Source organism: Rhea pennata, chromosome 2 (genome assembly GCF_028389875.1).
Source record: "Rhea pennata isolate bPtePen1 chromosome 2, bPtePen1.pri, whole genome shotgun sequence".
NCBI classification, from domain to species: domain Eukaryota; kingdom Metazoa; phylum Chordata; class Aves; order Rheiformes; family Rheidae; genus Rhea; species Rhea pennata.
Genome location: NC_084664.1, coordinates 113,896,586 through 113,917,126, shown reverse-complemented (window position 1 = coordinate 113,917,126; position 20,541 = coordinate 113,896,586). Strand labels below are relative to the sequence as shown.

General features: G+C 38.0%; 1 protein-coding gene across 1 annotated transcript in view; it reads left to right on the top strand.

Annotated features, from left to right (window-relative positions):
• The first annotated feature begins 469 nt into the window (after window positions 1–469).
• ROCK1 (Rho associated coiled-coil containing protein kinase 1) overlaps window positions 470–20,541 on the top strand; it is a 92,041-nt gene continuing 71,969 nt past the window's right edge. Inside the window, exon 1 of the mRNA XM_062570211.1 lies at window positions 470–1,659. Coding sequence (XP_062426195.1) covers window positions 1,567–1,659 — 93 coding nt within the window. The 5' untranslated portion in view covers window positions 470–1,566. The remainder of the gene's footprint in view (window positions 1,660–20,541) is intronic.

Below are 20,541 nucleotides of genomic sequence, written 5' to 3'. Positions count from 1 at the left end.
TGTTTCCGGCAGCCGCCCGACGTCAAAGCCAAACGAGCGAGCTCGCCTCCGCGGCCGCTCGGCTGTCAAACGGCCTCCCGCGCCTCAGCCGCGGCCGTTTCCAGCGCGCCTTCCCCCCTCCCCCCACCGCCCCGCGCGCCGCCGCCGCCGCTGATTGGCGCGCGCGCGCCGCCCACCCGCGCTCACAGTCCCTCGCGCCCCCGCCCTTTTCCTCGCGGGTCTCGCGGGCTCGGCGCGCGTACGCCCCTTTCGACCGTTAGCCGACGGCGGGCGGGGCGGGGCGGGGCGGGGCGGGAGCGCGGGCCGCGCGCCCCCGCCCCGCGCGCATACCTTCCGCCTCCTCGCCCTCCCCGCCCGCCGAGGAGCCGTGCCGCCGGCGCATGCGCGGTGCGCCCCGGTCCCAGCCGCCCCCCCCCCCCCCCCCCCCCCCCCCCCAAGTGTTCAAACAGGAAGGCGGACATGTTTGTAGCTTTCGCAGGTTCCCTCACAGCCGCCGCTGCCGCCGGACCTTGCGCTCTCCCCTCCCCTCCCCTCCGGCCGCCTCCTTCCCTCCTCCTGCTCACGCTGCAGCCTCGGGTCTGTCCTGAAGTGGCCCGGCCGGTCGTCCTGTACGTGAGGCGAAGGAGCTGAGCGGGAGCGGAACCGGCGTTGGCAGCGGCGGGAGGCAGCGAAGAGCCGGCGGCGGCCGCTCAGCGAGGAAGAGGAGGGGGGGAAGAAGATGCTGCTGCTGCTGCCGTCGCTGCGCCGTTGAAGCGGCTCGTCCCCTGCCCGCGAGGGGCACTCGCGGCGGGGGCCAGGGCGGCCTGGGCGCGCAGCTGGCAGCCGTGCCGGGATCGAGCAGGGCACAGCCGAGGAGAGGGGCAGCCGCGGCCCCCGGCCCGCCCAGGGCTCCCTCGCTCCACGGAGGGAGCAACCCCCAGGGGCTGAGACACGCCGCCGAGAGGAGTTTCCTGGCTCTTTTTTATTTCACTTCTTTTTTTTTCCCCTGTGGTGGTGTGCGTGCAGACTCGGGGCTTTTTTTTTTTTTTGCCTTTTTTTTTTCTTTTCTTTTTTTTCTTCCCTGTTGCTGCTACTCTTTTTCTGGTTTTCCGCGAAGAAAGCTGCGCTTCGGAAACTGGCACCAACCCGCCGCGGATCCTGCAGGGCGAGGAGGAGGAACCGCTACGCTGGCTCCCAGGGCGGCTTCCCCGGCTGGGAAAATGAGGCTGCAGAGACACTGGGGCCCGAGTAGAGGAGGGAGGGAGAGGAAACCTGCTGCAGAGTTGTGAGCAGCCCAGGAAAGTGCCTGCGTGCAGGAGAGGGGAGAAGCAGCCTTGTTTCCCCCCCCCTTCCCCTGCTACACCCCGAATTGCGAACTCCCCTTTGGTTTTCTCTTTCCTTCGTGGGACAGCGTGGGGGACTTGCCCTAGCGACTTCTGTGATTGAAGGGATTTTGCAGGAAGCGCCCCTCAGCCTGGTATAGGCTGTGTGGTTTCTCTTTTGTGCTTGTTTGTTCCTGTTTTTCTTTTTCGTTAATTTTACTCTTACTTTGCTCTGGAATAAGGGAAACTTTTTATCTTCGGAAACATGTCGACGGGAGAAAGTTTTGAGTCTCGGTTTGAAAAAATCGATGTGACTTTAAAGGACCCCAAATCCGAAGTGAACGTGGACTGTTTGCTGGTAAGTAGCGAGCGTCGATGGGACCCTCCGTCCCGTGTCCCCGAATTTCTTACCCTGTGGGAGTGAATCTCACTTGTGGCTGAGTCAACCCGCTCAGCTCTGCAGTAGCGTTTTGTTTACCCAATATTGAACTAAGAGTGCGTGAATCTTTCTGCTGGGCGAGTAGCTTTCTTACCGGGGAGATGCCTTCCCAGTCACCTGCTTCAGACTTGCCATCTCACTCATTTCATGCACCTTTCTTTACTTACCTCTGCCAATCTTGTATTTAAGCAAAAGGCTGTAAATAGCTTTGATGCACTAATTCTCTCTTCACCATTTTTTTTGAGTGAGGTGATCTTATGTTGTGGTTAAGTGCTGCAGCATTGACTCATATATTAATTATATGACTTGTAAAATACAGTCCTAAAGTTACAGTGCCCTTACAAGTGGAGATGTAAACCAATGGCATGGGTTTAAATGCATACTGAACTAGTTGGTGTGCTGGACCAGGGTAGGAGCCAAGTTTCTTTCTTGATCATACCTGATGGTTCCTTGGTTCTCCCCAGTGTTGTCAGTCGTATAATTACATCGTAAGAAAACAAAAGATAATACTTCATTCCTGGCATAAACTAACATCATTTAATAGTTACTTGCCCAAAAGTGAGTAGTGTTTCAATTCTGAAGTACCTCAACAAAGTGTATGCCGAATCCAGCTGAATACTTTTGTGATGTAGCTTGGTACTTGGTATTCTTAGAGATGTCCTTAAATAGTAGTGAAATGTAATGTAGGCTTTTATGCTGATCTAGCTAATCTCTTTTCTTTGGAGCAAGTGATAAAACGTTTAATTTTTGTTTTGGTTTACTGCTGTTGCAAAAAAGAAAATTTTAATTGAATTTGTTCCTGGTGTGAATTCTGATATTTTTAGAGGAGTAGGGAGAAGGTGTGGGGATGGAAATAGCTGTTAATAATTGTTCTTCATCTACTTTCTGGCTTTTACCAGAAAGCTCGCTTAAGCATAAAAGATGCGGAAGAAAGAGGTGAGAAGACCCGAATGAAAGAATGGGTGTGGGTCCATGACATCTTGTGCTTGGTTTAGCTTCTTATTACTGAATTGTGAGGTTCTAAGTGTTGACAGGTCAAACATGCCTCCTTGGATAAAAGCAGAACCTGGTGTGGATGCTGTTGACACTAAGGAAAGTAGCATCACATCTTGCAGAAAACTTGTTTCTTTTGATCTAGTTTACTCATTTTGTGATCTGGATTTATGGCCTCTGAGAGCTGCTGCTTATGAGAACTGGTCTGATGATTTGAATGAACTTTGTCAGTTTTGATGATATGAGACAGTATTTCAAAATTCTGCATTTCATACCTATCTTCTGTTAGTAGAAGTCAATAATATAGAATCAATAAAGTGTCAGAGTTCTGTGTTAACTTTGTCTTAGTTTTCTAGTATGTGCTTTGATGGTGGCCATACTGATGGGACTTTCAGCAGCAATAGGAAACTGCAGATAATCAAACATGGTTGATAGTATTTCTAACTGTATTCCTTGATCTGTTAATCAGTTTAAGCATTTGCTGTTTTCCAGTTAATGCATATTACAGCTTGTAGCTAGGCTGTAGTCAGTTTTGGAACTGGTCTTGTTGAGATGCTTCCAGTCATGCTTGTGTCAAGGTTTAGAATGCTTGCACCTCAGGTTTTAAGAATGTCTCTTAAATTGAGAGGTTTTTTTTTATGACTTCTGAGACTTTGGCATACCTTTTGAGTATTACTTTAGAGGTAACTTCTTTCTCTGTAGCCAATAGAATTGCCTTCTTTTAAACTAGCCCAGTTATGATACTTTGTTATAGGTATCAGTTCAAAGAAGTGCTTCTCCTAAAGACATCAGCTGAAAGGCTAACTTTGTATGTGTTTAGTCACTGTATCAGTCTCTCCGGCTGGACTCAGCATCCTAGTTGGTTGGTTTTATAGTTCTTTTCTATAGAGTTTAAGTATCTATTTTACCCCTTTCTAAAGAGCTTAAAAGTTTTCCACCAGGTCTTAGTATGATGATTTGCAAGACCAGCATAATTTTTGGCATAAAGTTCTAATTGCATATTAAATCTATCATAACAATCTATATGAATGTGCTTTTAAGAGAAAGAAATGCTTAGGTAAAACTGATCTCCGCTTAAAACACTGTTCAAGAACTGTCTCCATGCCATCCCTTTACCCCTCCTCTCCTGCTAGCAAAAAAAAAAAATCAATCTTCAGTCTTGATGCATTAGAAAAACCCGTATTTTGATGATCAGATTTGATACAAAATAAACTTATCCTTATTTATTACAGCGCTCTAAAAAACTTTGAATAAAAGCATGAATGGATGTTATTTATAGTTGTTTTCACTGTTCCTCAGCACAAGTGTCAGCTAACTGTGTATCTAAGCTGTAATATATAAGTATCATTGCTAAGGTACTTTAAATTCAACTGTTGTTCTTTATATGTAGCCTTAAAAATGCTGGAACTTTTTTAGGTTCAAAAAAACCTCTTGACTGTGTGAAGAACGCTTTCAGCAATGTCGTTGGCTGATCTTTAGATAATTTTTATCCTCTTTAGCTTTTCTTTGATTTGCTTCCTTTCTTACTCTTGCCACCCACCATCACCTCCATCCCCATCAGTTTGTAACCTCTGCAGACTAACAGGCAGATGTGAAATAACCTTTAAAGCAGTAACTGTTTTGGTTTTGTGGATGAAATGAACTAGGTTCTTTGTGCTAGAAATATTCTAAGTTTTTATGTTTGAAGTAGTATGAGAATATTAAGAAAAGATGAAGGAGGGGGAAGGTTTAATACAAAGGAAGGAGTGTTATGGATTCAGGAAGGTGTGGGAGAAGAGAGTTGTGACAACAAAACAGGAGGAAAAGACATACTGAGAACTATATAACTTCCTTCCTGCAGAATGTAAGTTGAAATTCGTAAGGTAGAGTCACAGGAGAGAGAGAGAGATACATAACAGAAAACAGGAAAATAAACAGAACTGTAATAGAAGTAGAGTAAGAAAACTGATTCTGAATTACAACGGTAACTAAACTTGTTTGTCTGTTTGGAACTTCATGCACTTTACTTGTCCTAGGCTGGGAAGTGATAGGCTCTCTTTTCTGATAAACCACAAGTGGGCCAGAGCTTATACTCCACTTATGCTCTGTGCTGGAGTTTGTCAAAATACCAGGCCCTAGGAATCTTGTAATCTTGAAAAGATCTAATAAAACTGTGAAGGGTGTGTTAGATGTGTGGTCACACTCTAGGGTGTGCACTAATCAGATGGTGGTGAACATCTTAGGTGTGCTAGACAGAGCCAAAGGCAATGTAAGTAAGTAGCTATTAACTTAAGCTTAGTGTTTCATGAACAATACTAAGCAGTAGAAGGCAGTTTTTGGTGAATATACTTTTAAAAAATTGCTTTACCCCCCCCCCCCCCCGAGTTCCTTTCAGAAATCCTTGGTTTATGAACTTATTTTTGGAGAATGAGGAGAGAGGAGTGTGATTAGTTGACTGGTTGGGGGTACATCTTGGCTGAAGTTGCCTGTGTTTGTGATTGTTTCAAAAGTAACTAGTAAGTAAGTTTTCGTGAAAATACATTTTTAGTGCTCTCTTCACTGACAAAATGAGAAAAGACTTCTTTGTGAGTTTAATATTATCTAGACACTTGAGTAACTCGAGGCTTGATATTTTTTCTGCAAATGTCAAATGTGTAATAGTCTTAATCTTCAAAGATGTCAATCTTTGGCTTGATCAAAGATGTCCAAGCAGTTTGAAGCTTGTTCATCTTCAAAATAACTGACAACAGTGATCACTGCGTGTGGCAGACTTGTTTTATCTTAGTTTCAACAGGTAACCATTCCTGTTATACCAAAAATATGCTAGTGCAAAGGTTGGGGGTTTTTTTATGCTTTTCCTGGTTCTTCTAGGTCTGAATATGAATCTGAACATCCTGCGTATGAACAGGTGGAAAGATCTCATCTTCTCTAGGATTTGGAGTTTAAAATCTGTTTCTAGATTTATTTATTTATTTTTATTTTTTAAACCTCTCATTCAAATGTGTAGAAAAGCACTTTTGAAGACTTAGTGGCTAGGGATTTGGCAGATGAATTTAAGAAATAGTAAAGAATGTGAGTCATAATAACTTCACTTAAGAAGTTATGTGACAAGGTAATTGTTTAAAAACTGCCTTCTCTGAAACCATGTGAATGGTGCTTTTAGAATCCGGTTGATGAGAGGTTTGCTATCTCAGAAGTTTACTCCTTTGTTAATGAAGTTTATGCATAGAGAAGGCAGAATTTGAACACTTGCACACAGATTGAACGTAGACTGTCAGCTTCAGATTGCAACTCCAGAAGTTGTCTGACATCAGTTAAAGGTAAGGTGAAATGTCAGGGTTGAAAAAAAGCTTCTCTAAACATATATCCACCACTTTCTAGATTTGGCAAATGTATTCTTCAGGTGAATCTGAAAGGAGACTTCTGGCTGACCTGAAAATGTAATTCTGGATCTTCAAGTTACCATATACAAGTTTTATGTATAAAACTAACTATAATTGTAGGCTGATATTGCCTATTTGTCAGTCAGGATTATAAAATATGTAGACTGATGTGAAATTAAGGATGAAATATGTAACTTGAATATGTTAAATAAAGGAAAAATGTAACTGTACCTTGGCTTTGCAAATACAGTAACTTCGTGGATTCTTGTTTTAGATTAGCTGTCTTAGGAGTCCTGTAATATTATGTGAGCCTCTAGAGAGTAACAATAGATGAGGGAACTGTCAAAATGGTAGCTTTGGATTCACAGTGCATCTTTTCTTTGCGCAGGAATAATTAGCTTGAACAATGCTTTGCTCATAAAACAAGGCTGTAGGTGCTTAGTTTTTTTATAGGGAAACAAAATATGTAAGTCTTAAGAATGATAGAGAAGGTTGATATTGGTAAGTTAAGATGTGCTTCGATGAGAAGAATTGAAAAATGAAGTAGACTATAAATACTCATATCAAGCAAAAATATTTGTAAACAATTTCTTTGGCAACAGCAGTGTGTTTTAGAGTTTTTGGAGGTGGTGGAAGGAAGAGGGAAACACCTGGAATCTGTTCATTGGACAAATTGAAAATTAACCCACTGGTCTGGAAATCTTTGACTTGTAGAAGATGACAGCTTCAGGAGGCACTCAATGAAAATTAAATAAATATTTAGAAGTGCTGGGACTGGATGATATGGGTAGTTTTTAACAGAATTACCAATAATGTAATTTAGTTCTAAATAAAAAGTTTTTCTATGTCTTTTACGATGTAATATTGAGATGTTTATCTCAACACAGGATGTTTATCTTGAATTTGAGAAAATCCAAAATACATAATTAAGAACTCCTATTTTTTTTTGTTGACTTGATGCTATTTATCAAAACTCCTTTCATCCAGAAATTGCAGTTATAGATTGAAATATATTGAAAAGTTGGGCTTCCCTCTTTGAGAACAAAATTGGAGAATGCTGGAAAACTATTCTGCATTTGGTTTAAATTGTCCAATTGCTCAAGATGTAAAAAAGGCAGAAGGGTAATTGGACAGTATGGGTAAAACTGTAAGCACGATGAACACACTCAGTTATAGCTCATTTAAACAAATGTGAATAGTACCTTCATCTAGCTTACTAAATATTTCACTGAAATAAACTTCCTCCTAAAGAGCTGATGAGAAGAGCTGAAACTTGACCTTTTTGAAGGAGAGAAGTGGTTTGGAGAGTGTTTTCTGCTGTTTTTTGCACTACTGAGACAACTTACTTTCCTGTAATGTAGTCTCTAGTTAGGTACCTTCTTGGAGGTTTTCAGTACTAACGGACTAAGCATGCAAAGAATATCAGCAAAATGTAACATGTTGAGGTGCATCTTCAGTTGTGCAAAGCCTAGAGACTATTTAGACAACCAGCAGTTGCTTAGTCTGCTTAGCTACTCATGTTACTAAGTGACAACAGCCACAGGATCAGTACCAGCTTCTAATTAGAGTACAGGTCAAAGTCTGTTCTGATACTCAAAGTCTTGTAAAGGATTGGCTTTAACTAACTAAAAGATTGCCACTCCCTGCAGGACTGTGGCCTCCTGTTCTACAGAAATGTGGAAATTGTCAATATTTATACAATGCAAACTGTCATGAGGACAGTATTTAAGATCTCTTTATTGTAGAACCTAGTTTAAATCCACCTGCTGGTTTCTTTGGTTCAGCTTTCTCTTAAATTTCGTACATTTTTTTTCTTTTATAGGCTGGAAAAATATGTGAATTGTCTTAGTGTGATCTTATGATGATGCAAACATTACACTTGGAAGCCTTTGTAGAAAACACTGTGCTGATTAAGGCTTTATTTTGGACTGTAGATTGGAACTACCTGAATGTATATCTAGTTTCTGTGGGTCTGGAGTAAAGAACACTATCTGAGAACACAAGTGGAATTGGTGTTTGTTTTTTCTACAGATCTCTAACTCAGCATTCATTTTTAAAAATAAAATTAAGAAATCCTTAAATTGTAATAATTAGGCAAGTACTGATGAGTAATTATGTCTGCTCTTGGTCTTTTAAAAGCTGCATTGCTGTCACTATTCAGATTAGTCAAAGTTCAGTGGAAATATACTTTGTAATAAAGTCTGTTGGATGTTCATATTTAAAATTTATTAGTAAAGATGGCTGTTTTCCTCCTGTGATCTGACTCCTATGAAAATACTATTGTAATGTTCTCTCTCTCATTTGCTCTTTCTCACTCTTATTTATTAAGTAAGTAGTGGGAAGAAAAAAGCTTTGACAACAAATCTGTTGCATCTGAATTACACTTTCCAAAGAAGGAAAGAACAGAAGTGTCTCTTGACATCTAGAGACTTCAACTAGAATTTTTTTTCCCCTTCTTTATGGTAGGGGAAATGGCATTTTTCAAAAGATGGTTAGTATGATTTTATTATAAGTGTAATGGTTATTTTGAACTGGAAAATTTCAGGGAGGGAAGAACTTGATGAATGGCCATTCATTCTTACTGATAGGCCTCTGTTTAGGTACACTCTTCAGGAAAACAAAGTCTTCAAGTAAAGAGAGGTTGCTTATTTGATGTTTGTATGTTTTACTTAACCTTTTTCAGATTCTTTAGAAATTTGTAATTGTTTTTCTTTCAAAATCAGTTATGTTAGAAGATGATTTGAAAGTTGGCCTTTTCAGTGTTTAACACTATACACAGTATTGAGTACAAATGATCATAATTTTGTATTTCTCAGTAGTATATTTAGTTGGTTCACATTCCATCACAGAGAATTAAATTTGCCAAAACCAGACAGAAAATTCATCACTACCCATTTTGCTTTTTATTGGAATTGTAATGCATAACTCTTAACATATTTTCTGTACCTGGCAAAACATGCGGTAGCCAGTTGCCACTTTTTACTCTCTTCAGTAACCTCTGTTTGTATCCTGAATCACACTTTTTCTGGAAGTGATCTGCTACTGAAAACTAGAAGGAACTTTCTATGTAGAGACAATTGTAGACCTGTAGATGTTGCACATAAGTGTAAAAACATCTGAAGTGAAAGTTGCCATGAGTTGAGAAGTTTGTATGGAATTTAATTTGGGGCTGCAGCTAATGAGATGTAGAATTCTTCTGTTGCTTAAAAAAAAATGTTAATGCCTTGTTCTGATGTGTAGTGTACACACCCATCGTGATACTTCAGTCTTTCATGACTCTGATGTTTAGTGTTGTGCTTTGTGTATCCTGATACTATCACTCTCCTTTAGCGAAGCAGTAAGGGCAGCTAGTTAGTGCTTTGTTTTGTTGGCATGGGAATGGGGAAGACTTAATCTGGTATCAGTGGGGCAGTATCCTGTCCCTTGGGAATGGACAAAGAGGTGGGAGAGGCTGCCCATAGTAGAAGTTGAAGTGCAAGGTATCAGTGCAACAACCACCATGATCTTAACTATGGATGCCAGCCAGAGTCTGGCACAGTTGCTCCAGTCCTGAGATTTAGAGTACCTTTGACTCCGTGTGTGGAGTTACTCAATGTTAATATGTTAATATACTTCTGAGGAGAAGAAGCACTTCCAGCTAGGAGATGGTTGGATAGGAATGGATGGGGAATATGTTCCAGGGAGGAGAGCCTGAAGATAGGACAAAGTTTATGCTGGTTGTTCTTGCTCCATGCCTTTCTTCATACAAGAGAAGTTGTGCAGAAACAGTTCAGAGCAGGACATAAAGCTGATGAAGATGAAAGTAATACTGGTGCCTCACGAGTTTATCTTTTTGATGCTGTGTACGCACTGTAGGTGTGAGAGGAGGAAGCATATGAAATTTCATCAGGAGCCCTTTTTGGTTATGAAATCTTATTAACCTCTTAGAAAGTACTTTGAATTTAGATAGAGAAAGGATTATTATGTCAATGTTAAGCTCATGGAACTTGCTCTACCCTTACAAAAAGAAAGGTTTGTCCTGCCTCATCAACCTACCTAGTAGTTAATTTATTGCTTTGTAATGGATCTTTTGTGAGTGGTTGTCCTTCTCCTTCAGCTCTAATTAGTACTAATTAAGTTCAGTTGGCAGCTGAATGTACTGGTATGGTTTGCAGTGGTCTTGAGGCCAATTAAATGGTTCTGAAAACCTGGAGTACTAGTATAAATGGTATGATTTTTGTTGTTACATGTTATACATCCACTTGCATAGGTATAAAAGGCTGAAAATGGTGCCAGTTAAATGCTTACACTCTAGCTAGCTCTGCTAGTGTTAGCAAGTTGTCACTACTTTTAAAATGAGCACTACTGTTCCTAATGTTAGTAGAGAAAAGCAGCAGCAGAAGTGACAAAATGTCTATTAAAAAACGAATTATTGAGATTTAAAAAAAGAAAAAACCCAAACTGAACATTGGATTTGGAGTTAGAAATGTTATTAAAAAGTTACACTCCTTGTAGTGAATGGATTAACATACTTCCTGGAAGAGCTTTTGTCTTCTGTCTTTGACAGAAGTGCCCCTGGCTATTTTCAACCTTTCTCATACCCCACAAACTGTTGTGCTTATAGTTTCTGGACATAGCATATGCCAGAGAAATATTTCGAGATGTTTTTGTGTGTTGAAATCAAAACCAGTTGCTGGAGGAATCTTCAGATCTGGTCAGTTTATGCTTCTGGGACAAGCTGTGAAGACTCCTCTAAGGAAGACTGTATTCAGGAGATTCTGGGAGTATTTATGTAAAGAATAGATTTCTAATTCAATCTTGTGCCAAGTAACTTGCATCTTTAGAGCTGTGCATTGGTTCCAGTTAATGGAATTAGAAATTGAAATAAAATGGAAGGAGACTTGGAATAAAAAAGGAAGAAAAATACTAAAAGACTCTTTTGCTTTTGAGTGTTAATATCAGAGAAATCTTTGCAGTTATTCCCTATTATTTTTCTTCTGTCCTAAAATGCCTCTAGGCTCTCATAACAAAGCTTTTTATCCTTAATGGTATGTGCACATAACACTCTTGTCCTCAGTAGTTTGGACTTGAGCTGTAATCAAAGATGTCTTTCACAAGAAGAAACTGGAGTGTGTTAAGCTTTAGTGCTTCAGTTCTGGGACTATATCTATAAATGACTACTGCATAACTCTTCTGATAGAACGCTAGTGGATTTGTTTAGTGTCAGAGGAAAGTCTAGATTGTTGCATTGTTTTTGACCTTACCTTTTCTTTTGGTCATAACAAACTCAGCCTGCGGTAGAGACAGTACTCAGACCTACAGACTTCGTGTTCATGTAACTACTTGCTGTCACAGTTATTGATATGCTCATAGGAAACAAAGGTTGGAGAACCACTTGTAACAGATGCATTTTTTTAAAAAAGATCTGTTTAATAAACCCTTTTCATTGTGTTTTTACAAACTCATGAACATAGGAATATTAATAAATATAAATATTAATAAAAACTTTTTTGTTTCATTAAGAACATATATACTTGCAGATTGGGAAGTTTCTTCCCCAGTATCTGATGTTCTGGAAGCCCAAATGTAGTTTTTTAATTTTAAATAGGACCAAAAAAAGTAGCTGGTGATTCTCTTTCAAATGGGGCTGTCTTGAGAGAGGTCGTTTAAGTGCGCTTATAATAGAGAGTGAAAGCTGTCTTACCTTAGTTGTGTGCCATTAGGTCAGTAAACTTGCTTGGTAGTGGTGTTGCATTATTTGTGTTTTCTGGGAGAAAATAATATCTAATGAAAGTGTATTTTAGAAGCAAGTTGACCAAATGAGCGAATGAAATGGAAACTAAGCTTTCCTCTCAAAGAGGAGCTATGAGTTTTTAGTTTTTTTAAAAAAATATTTTTTTAAGCAAAAGTGAAACATGAAAGGTGTAAAGCAGTGTGGTGAAGGTCTGTGAATGTCTAGCAGTATTATCTTCTGTCTTTCCTTATTTATTTTTATATATATATATATATATACACACACATAACTTTTCTTGGAGTTAGAATCAAACATAAGCTTTTCCTTAATCACAGAAAGTCACCATCTTCTCTTAAAGTAAAAAGCAGCTTACAGCTTTGTCTAACCTTAAGTATGAGCTTTAGCTCAATCTTTTGTAGATTTTCTGTGCCTTGAAATTGCATCATGGTGAACAAACAGTTTTCAGGTATGAAGAAGTATGGCTTATCTACCTGAGACCTATAGAAATGTTTTATTAGGTAAACATCATTTCTGCGTCTGGAAGAAATGTTGACTGAGAGAACTTCTGTTCAAGTTGGAGAAATGTCTGTGTCTTCTGGGATTCCCTTCAAAACACAACTTGTAGCATCTCAGGACTTTAATACAGAAGGAGGATATCTGTTATTGAGATCTCAGTAGATAATTTCTATTTGGCTTCTACTAGAGAAGAAATATCGAATTCTTATTGGAAGAAGAAGAGGGCATAACCAGGTAGATGATAAATCGTTATGTCAGTAACTTCCACTGTCTATTCTTGGGCAGTAGACTTAATCGTAATTGTTGAAAGCACATTCAACGGATACATTTGTCTACCATCAATTACCTTTCTTCTTTAATAATAATAAGACGACTGTTTATCCATTTGACTTTGAGATAGTGGAAAGTCAGTCTTTTGAACAATTTTGACTCCCAATCAAATCTCAAGCCTGAATCTGAAGAGACACAGAAGTTGAAATCAAAGTTGATGTGCCATATCCTTCTTATGTAGTCTTTTCTTGGTAAATGAAGTAACAAAAAAGAGAACATTGGTGTTCAGACTCTGACATAGCCTTTTTGTGTTCTACAGTTAAGAATATTCAGATTTCAAGGGTGTTGGGGGGAAATGAGTATGGAAAAAGATGCCCTTGGTTTACAAGGAAGTCTTGTCTGTCTGTAAGATAAAAATATGAATAAAATATTTGGAAAACAAAGGCAGAGAAATTATGAAGATTATAATTCAGGCTGATGTGTTACCTGGAGTTGCCTGTCTGGCCTCTGGTGACTTAAAACAGGGTTTGATTTCTTCAGGCTTCTTGCAAGACCCTTTAATTTTTATTTCCTATTTCTAAAATAAGGAAGTACTATTTTTCATGCTGTCTGTAGGTTTGATAGTGTAGACACATTTTTTTTGTGCTTTTGTAGTAGGTAGGGAAGTCTCACTAGTAGTACGGTAGCTTATTTGAAAAATAGGCATCAAGCTCTAAGCAGCTGTGTAGCAAATATTTTTCCCACACACACAAACACACACTGAACACTGTTTTTTTTTTTAATTAAGTTAAAAGGGAAAGTGTGAATCTGTCACATATCAGTGAAGATGAGATGTTAAATGGTGCTATCTTAATATAAGCCATTGTTTCCATGTCTCTTACCCTGCGATAAGTATTTTGAGTTAGTATTGCATTTCCTCTAGTTGCAGATGTTCCAACAGATATAGGGGAATTGAATTTGAACATAGGCTTATGACTACCAGGTACTATTTCTAAATAAAGAAAAGCCTTCTTGTGTATTAGTACTTCATATGTTAGCCTAAAAATTGCCTTCCTTCACTATAATAAAAGTAAAGTTTAGTGCTGCCTTAATTTTTTTTTTCTTTAAGTAACATGGAAACTTTAATGTTCAGACTGTGGCTGACATCAGCCTCAAATTTTGCACAGACGACATGGTAGGGATTTATTATATTTTCTGGGGGAAAAATTGGAGACAAATTAATCAAGAGCCTCATGAAATTTGTTTTTTATGGCAAGAGTTCAGTACTACCTAATTTCTCAAGCTCTCTGTTGTACATGTATATGGAGTTGTTGAAATGAAGATGTATGCATTTTAAACTGTACAGTTAAACTGTATTATCAGTTGATAATACTTGATATTATAGTGGGATACTGTTCCTGTTTGCTGTTGTTTCTAGTACTGTAATTGCTGGAGGAAAGGGGGAAGGATCGCTAAATGTTCCATTGACCTAAATAGTTTTTGAGAGTTGTAATAAATAAAGTTCATTAATTCTCTGAAAGACTTCTCCTTGTTAGCCTTATGCTTCAAGTATGTGGTGTTTTTCTTCCTTAACTAGTTCATGTCTCAGCATTGCTTGCCTTTTGCTTGGCTTCTGAAGGTCTACTTCATAAGTTTCCAGGAAAGCCTTTCTGTGAAAAGTTTCATGAATCATTTTAGATCGTCATTAAAGAAATTAAAGCTGTCCAGGAGAAAGATTTGTTTGCTGTATTAATGGCAGTTACAGAATGAAAAACATGATTAAGTCCTGACACAAAGGATTCTTGGAGCTCTGCATTTTCATTTAATTTTTTTTAAAAAAACAAAACACTCCAAATCCAGTTGAAATACTTTAAAATAGGCTTGAAAAAAAGTGGTAAGAGTTTTGATTCTCAGTGCCATGAAATTACAAATTCCTCTGTAAACTTTTGTTAGAAGGAACTACATTGAGACTTTCTATATCCTACATGATACCATCCATAAAATGGCACAAGGAATTACCTGCAGTCTGCTAACACATTTGAATTAGTTAATTTTAGTAAGATGTCCAAATATACCATTCTTAAAAAGAGAGCTTAAGCTTTAGAGAAAATAATTGTGGCATGTTTCACTGGTTGTTTTTTTTTTTTTCCTTTGGCTTTTTCTAGCTTTGGTTTCAAAACACCAGTGAAGTTCTTGGATTGTTTCAACAACCATATACAGCAGTGCTACCTAATATATGTAATTAGTATATGCCAGTATATACAATTTTTTTTTTTTTTTTTTTTTTTTTTTTTTTTTTTTTTTTGGCATAGCTATCAAGATCCCAGCTTCTCAGGCAGTGCTATTCCAGCACAATCTATGCAATATCTTATCTGGTCAGAATGAAAAAATACTTAAACCCCGTGGCACAAAAAATATAGAGGAAACTGCAACTCACAGAGCACATCCATAAAGAATCTAGTTTCTAAATAGATAAGAGGAGAAATGGCTGCAACTGTTAGGATTAAAAATTGTAAGAGAATAGCTAAATTGCAATTTAATCTGCATTAAATAAAATAGAGTTACAATAGAATAAAACAACATTTGTAGAGCTAAAATTCTTTCTTTGGGACATTTGGTACCTTGAAAGCTGAAGTGAAGGCCCCTTAGAAGGGGGGAAAAAAAGTTCAAGGTTTAAACCCTTAAGTTCACAATGCCTTTTTGAATTGGGAAAAGATCTCTGCTAAATAAAGAGCAATCTCCAAAACAGTCAGGAACTAGTAAGAGGTCCTGTGCACTCAATAACTTTTACTTTTCTTGTAGTGACTTTCTTCTGTGTCTAATAGAAGATCTCACATGATAAGGTGCCCTATTTTCTGTACAACTCCCCAAATTAAGGATTAGCGTAAACTAAAGTTTTTAGTAAATAGAATACAGTTCTTTTGGCATAAGTGCAGCAATAATGTAGATAAATGGGCATTATGGAAGATTGTCCAGCATACATAGTCAACAGCAAGAATTTGGCTAAGTCTTATGGTGTGAAGACATGCAATTTGGGCATAAAGTCATGACTTGAAGTTTCAAAAGACAGCCAAAGTACTGGGTTGAATCTGAGATCTTTCTAATGAAGTCTTAAGAATTGAGGGGGAAGAAAAGGGGGAGTTCTCACACTATGCTTTAATTCCAAGTATAATCCACAGATTATTACCTCATTAAAAAGTTTAGAAGTGTCATAAATGATAGATTTTCCTTAGAATTTCATGTTTGTAGAGATGGGTGTTGTTTTGGTCATCTGTAGCAACAATCCCCAGGGAAATGCCCACTAAGATTAAGTTCAGACAGTCCTGCTGCAACAGCTTCTTATGTCTGTTTTGTGAACCAGTTTTTAATACTTCATGTAGCACAAGGGCAGTAACAGTAACAGTTGTATTTAAATTTGACTTTTTAAAAAGTAAATTAATTATGTTTTAGTTTTTTGGACAGATGTTGTGATTAGGGGCAAAAGTTGTGCTAGGTGAAATAAAAAACACCTCAGAAAAACTCAATGGAAAGAGCAGGCCAAATTCCAGCCAGTGTTTAATGCCTTCTCTCCAATGCAGTTATATAAGGCTGTTGGCATTCTGCATTCACTTTTGAAGAAAGTAACTACTCCAGCATTTGCTGAGCTAGACAGGCAAATCCTAGTGGTATTACTCCACCACACTGTAGCAGCATGCTGTAGGTGACCCTGCTTGAGCAGGGGGATTGAAGTAGGTGATCTCCAGAGGTCCCTTCCAACCTCAACCATTCTGTGGTTCTGTGAAAAGAGGGACTAAATCTGGATATCTTTTGGTCATTCTTTTACCATCAGCTTTCTGTTTGTATTTTGACTAGTTCATAGTACTCAGCATTGGTAGCTGACTCTTGACAGACTGAACATGTAAGTCTCCTTTGTCTTATAAGACCCAGGTATCCAACCTTTTTCATTTATAGAAAACAGCAAATTTAATCTGATAATAGAATAAGATATGCAAGTTATAATAAGATCTTCTTCGTGGTTTGCCATTAAAAATCCTAAATACATTTATGACACTCTTACAATGTTGAACTCAGTCTGGAACCAGAGTAAGCCTTTGTAGGCTCTTCAGAAGATTATTTTCCACTGTAAACAGCCTGTAAGAATTTGGAACTGCTCTGCCCTAACTTACACTTGTCTTCTGGACAGCCATAAACTTTTGTATTTTGTTTTCAGATGAAATAATTTATCTAGCCAAATCATATATGAATAGGCTCTTAGTGTTTGTTAGTCTTCTGATGTCTTCTTGTTACCTGAGAGCAGTGTGTCCAAGTGAGAGATATAGTCAATGATACAGTAAGCAATAGTCATCTTTTAACCTGTATTATCACTTATGAAAACTAGTTTTGAATTAATTTGAACTAAGCATCGTCTTATTTTCCATGGAGTAAATGGATTAGAAGTTTTTTCAATGAGATAAGGTTATTTTATTTTGCCAAGAGTTGAGATCTGTCCTGGCATATTTTGACAGATGGGGAGAAGGACAAAATCATATTTCATATACTTAGTTCCCTTAAATCCAAATTGAAAGGAACAAGGAAAGAAGCTCTAAAAACTTGAAAGTGATGCGATCTCAAAGTTGATATCTAGTGATTTTAAAAAGGGAAAATCTGTTGTTTATTTTCTCTAAGTCATACATTGTGGCATCTTGATTGAAGAAGGTTTTTCAGGTATATTTTATGTGACAGACTATTAGATGAAGCGTGGCATTGCTTGGTGCCTCTGAAGACTTCATTGTCTTAAGCATGGAGCTTTGCATCTTAAACTGCACTTTTTCATCCAGTGCAAAGGGTTTGTCTCATTCTCTCACTTTTGCAGTTTGTAGATTTTCTTATTTCTCCTGCTGAGCAAACAGTTTTAAAAATGTGAATCAAAATTCAAATAATCAATCCTTTTTATTTTTTCTTAAGTTTTTGCTATTTGAGGTGTTTGTGTGTATTGTATTGTAACACATATACGTATTTGCATATGTAACACAAATACATATTTGTTTATGTATTTGCTTCCTGTTGCACGTTTCCTAATGCTGAACAGTTGTTTTTTTTCCTCTTCTAAATCAAATTGCTTACCCACAGTTGAGAGGGTATTTTACTTTAAATGACAGAGCTAATTTCCAAGCAGGCGTTCTTTGTTTGGATGCTATAAAAGATTTAATTGTTTTCTTAATTTGCTCCAAAGCTCTTGGATTCTGGTAATTATGTTCAATTATATTCAGTTATAAAATGACCATGACTGATAACAAGCATTTGTTTCCAAAATTAGGATGTATAGTCATGTATTTTTATATAGTTCTCCAGAAACTGGCCTTGTAGTCCAGCAGGGATTTTTAGCAAGTGAAGTGCAGGAGGGCTGATGAAAGGATAAGTCTGAATTCTTGAAATGATAGTAATACTTTTTAAATTTGTTCTGAGGTAGCACTCACTGATATTATGTAATACTTGCAAACTGGGAACCTGCTTTGCTGGGCATCCTACTGATATAGACAAGGCTTATATTAACTGGAAATGGCAGATATTACCTGAACTGACTGGTCAAGGGTTTTGCACTTCTGTTTGTGTACACTCTGTTTGTGCAGGTATCAAATGGCCCATGTTCATTACTTTTTCTTTTAGTTTTTTGTTTTTTGAGAAAAAGGTTTTGTAGTTGTTTTGTTCTTTGTTTAATGAGAAACTAAATAGCAGCCACTCAGAATGGTCAGTGGGGTGGAAGAACAGAAAAGGCAATGTTAGTGTGCTCTGATTCTTTTTTCCTGGCAGGCTTTTATGGTGTGACAAAAATAATGCCCACCTGCATCTCCTGCAGAGATTAACTTAATCAGCCCATGCTTAGCCTTGTTCCCTTGTAAGGACAGGCAGGAGAGACTTTGAGCAAAATCCTGTGGTAATAGCAGTGGTCCAGACAGCCCTGGCTCTTTCCTCTTGGGCTGAGATTTGTTTCTCCCCTCTTCTAAAACTAAAAGAAAGTTGTGCCTTTGGAAGATATCAACCTATTGCATCCTTTTAAGAAAGTATTCTTCTCAAGTTCTGAAGTGTTATTAGGTAAGAGTTGAAATATTCAAATCTTTCATATTTATGCATCTAAAGAAACTTCCTAGAAGAGTGATTGTTCAGCTATTTCTTCCCTTTTCAATGTTTTCCTTACCATAGCAATACTTATGCTTTGTGGAAACACCCAGCATTGTAAAAGTTGCAGACCGCTATTTTAAGATATTTTGTTGTCTATGGCTGTCTCATGCTTGAACGACTGTGGTGGCTATGTTGAGACATACGTTCTTTCTGAAACTGCTGTCTTTAACTTTCCCCAAGCTTGAGCCTCAAGGCTCAGAAGAAACATAGATCAGTTTATTTTAAAGACCCTAAACAAACTTCCAAACCTAATATGTTGCAACATCTCCCTTCCTAAATTAGAGTGCTGGAACCCACTGATGAACTTGCTTCCTCTCTTTTTCTGGTCTTGAAATATTGTAGGTAAACTGGCTTGTATCCTTACTGTGTTACTGATTATAATATGACAAACTTCCGAGTAGCAAAAGCCCCCCTGAGCTTCCATGGACAACTTTGATTCTATTCTGTAATTCTGGTGCTTGAATGTGGAACCATGAGGTAGGTTTTCAGTTTTGTAGTTATAGCCGTTTTTTCTCCCCCCCCTTTTTTTTAGTTGCTGTACAAAACAATAGGGATTGTAGTAGTGATGTAGTAATGTATAAAGATGTCAGAAAGGGTAAAAAGAGTATTTAAAGAGATTGATCTTAAATACTGATGAAGTCCTGATTAAAACCTGCTAGAATTTCTGATTTTGCTGATGAAAACAGATGAGACTTTGCTTGAGAGCAGTCACCATTAGTGACTTGAAAACATAGTTAAATGTCCAGTGTATTTAAATGTGATTTTATGTTACTGATGGCATTTTTGCTCAATGTTCATGTTTTCAGGTAGATTTTGAAAATGAGAGCATTTGTCTCCTTTACAAAAGTTTGCATCACAGGCTTTCTTTTTTGTTGTTTTATTTGTTTTGTTTGTTTTTTAGGTACTGCCTAAGGTAGTGGGCAAAAGTATGCTGCTGTAGGTCAGTTTATATATTTAATGCATTGGATTCTGGGAATCTGGAAACAATTTGTTAGCAGAAACACTGCGTTCAATATTAGAATGGTGCAAATCCCTGAAAAATGTGAAGAACTTGCTGTTTTGTTGCTGTTAGTAACGAAATCCTGTGAATTCTGAAGAGTCTCAGTACTTGGCAGTAGAGGCAATTTATCCATATCTAAAATAATATACATGGAATTTTTATTACGTTTTTAAAGAGCATTATTTTAAAATCATCCCTTATGGCTATATTTATCATGGAAGGGGGAATAAATATAGAAGAGCATTATTTTGAAGTATGCATAAATCTTTTGTTTTATTGAAAAGAAGTTTTATTTTAATCAATACAAAAAAAAAGAAGTCCATAGGCTTTAGTAGTGTCTGGGCATCTTTTTGCAGTTTCATAATGCAATTTTTTAAGCGTTGCTAAGTTCCCGTATGGTTACATACTTTAAATATCTGCTTGACTTGTGATTGCTTGTGATGGAATGTTTATTGCGGAAATGCAGCTAGAGCTCTGACAGGAGATTGTGCAATCGTGAAGCTTTGCAAAGTTGCTACTCTTTCGCGTGCTCAACTTCCCATGTTGTTTGCAGACTACTGTTTGCATGTGACAGTAAAGAAAGGCATATAGTTTTAAAAATGACTCTTTCAGTTTCTGCAAGCTCTTCCTGATATCATTCTTTCATTACCTTAACTTGGACTTTTATCATGGCCAGTTTTTTCTTCTCCAATTGAAAGTGTTTTAACATGTTCTAGGATTTTGGAGAAGAGTTTCCCTTTTGGTGGTGGGAGGAAGAGGGTTGGGGCTTTTTTGTGTGCAATGTTTCCAGGTTCTGCTGGAAAAATGTA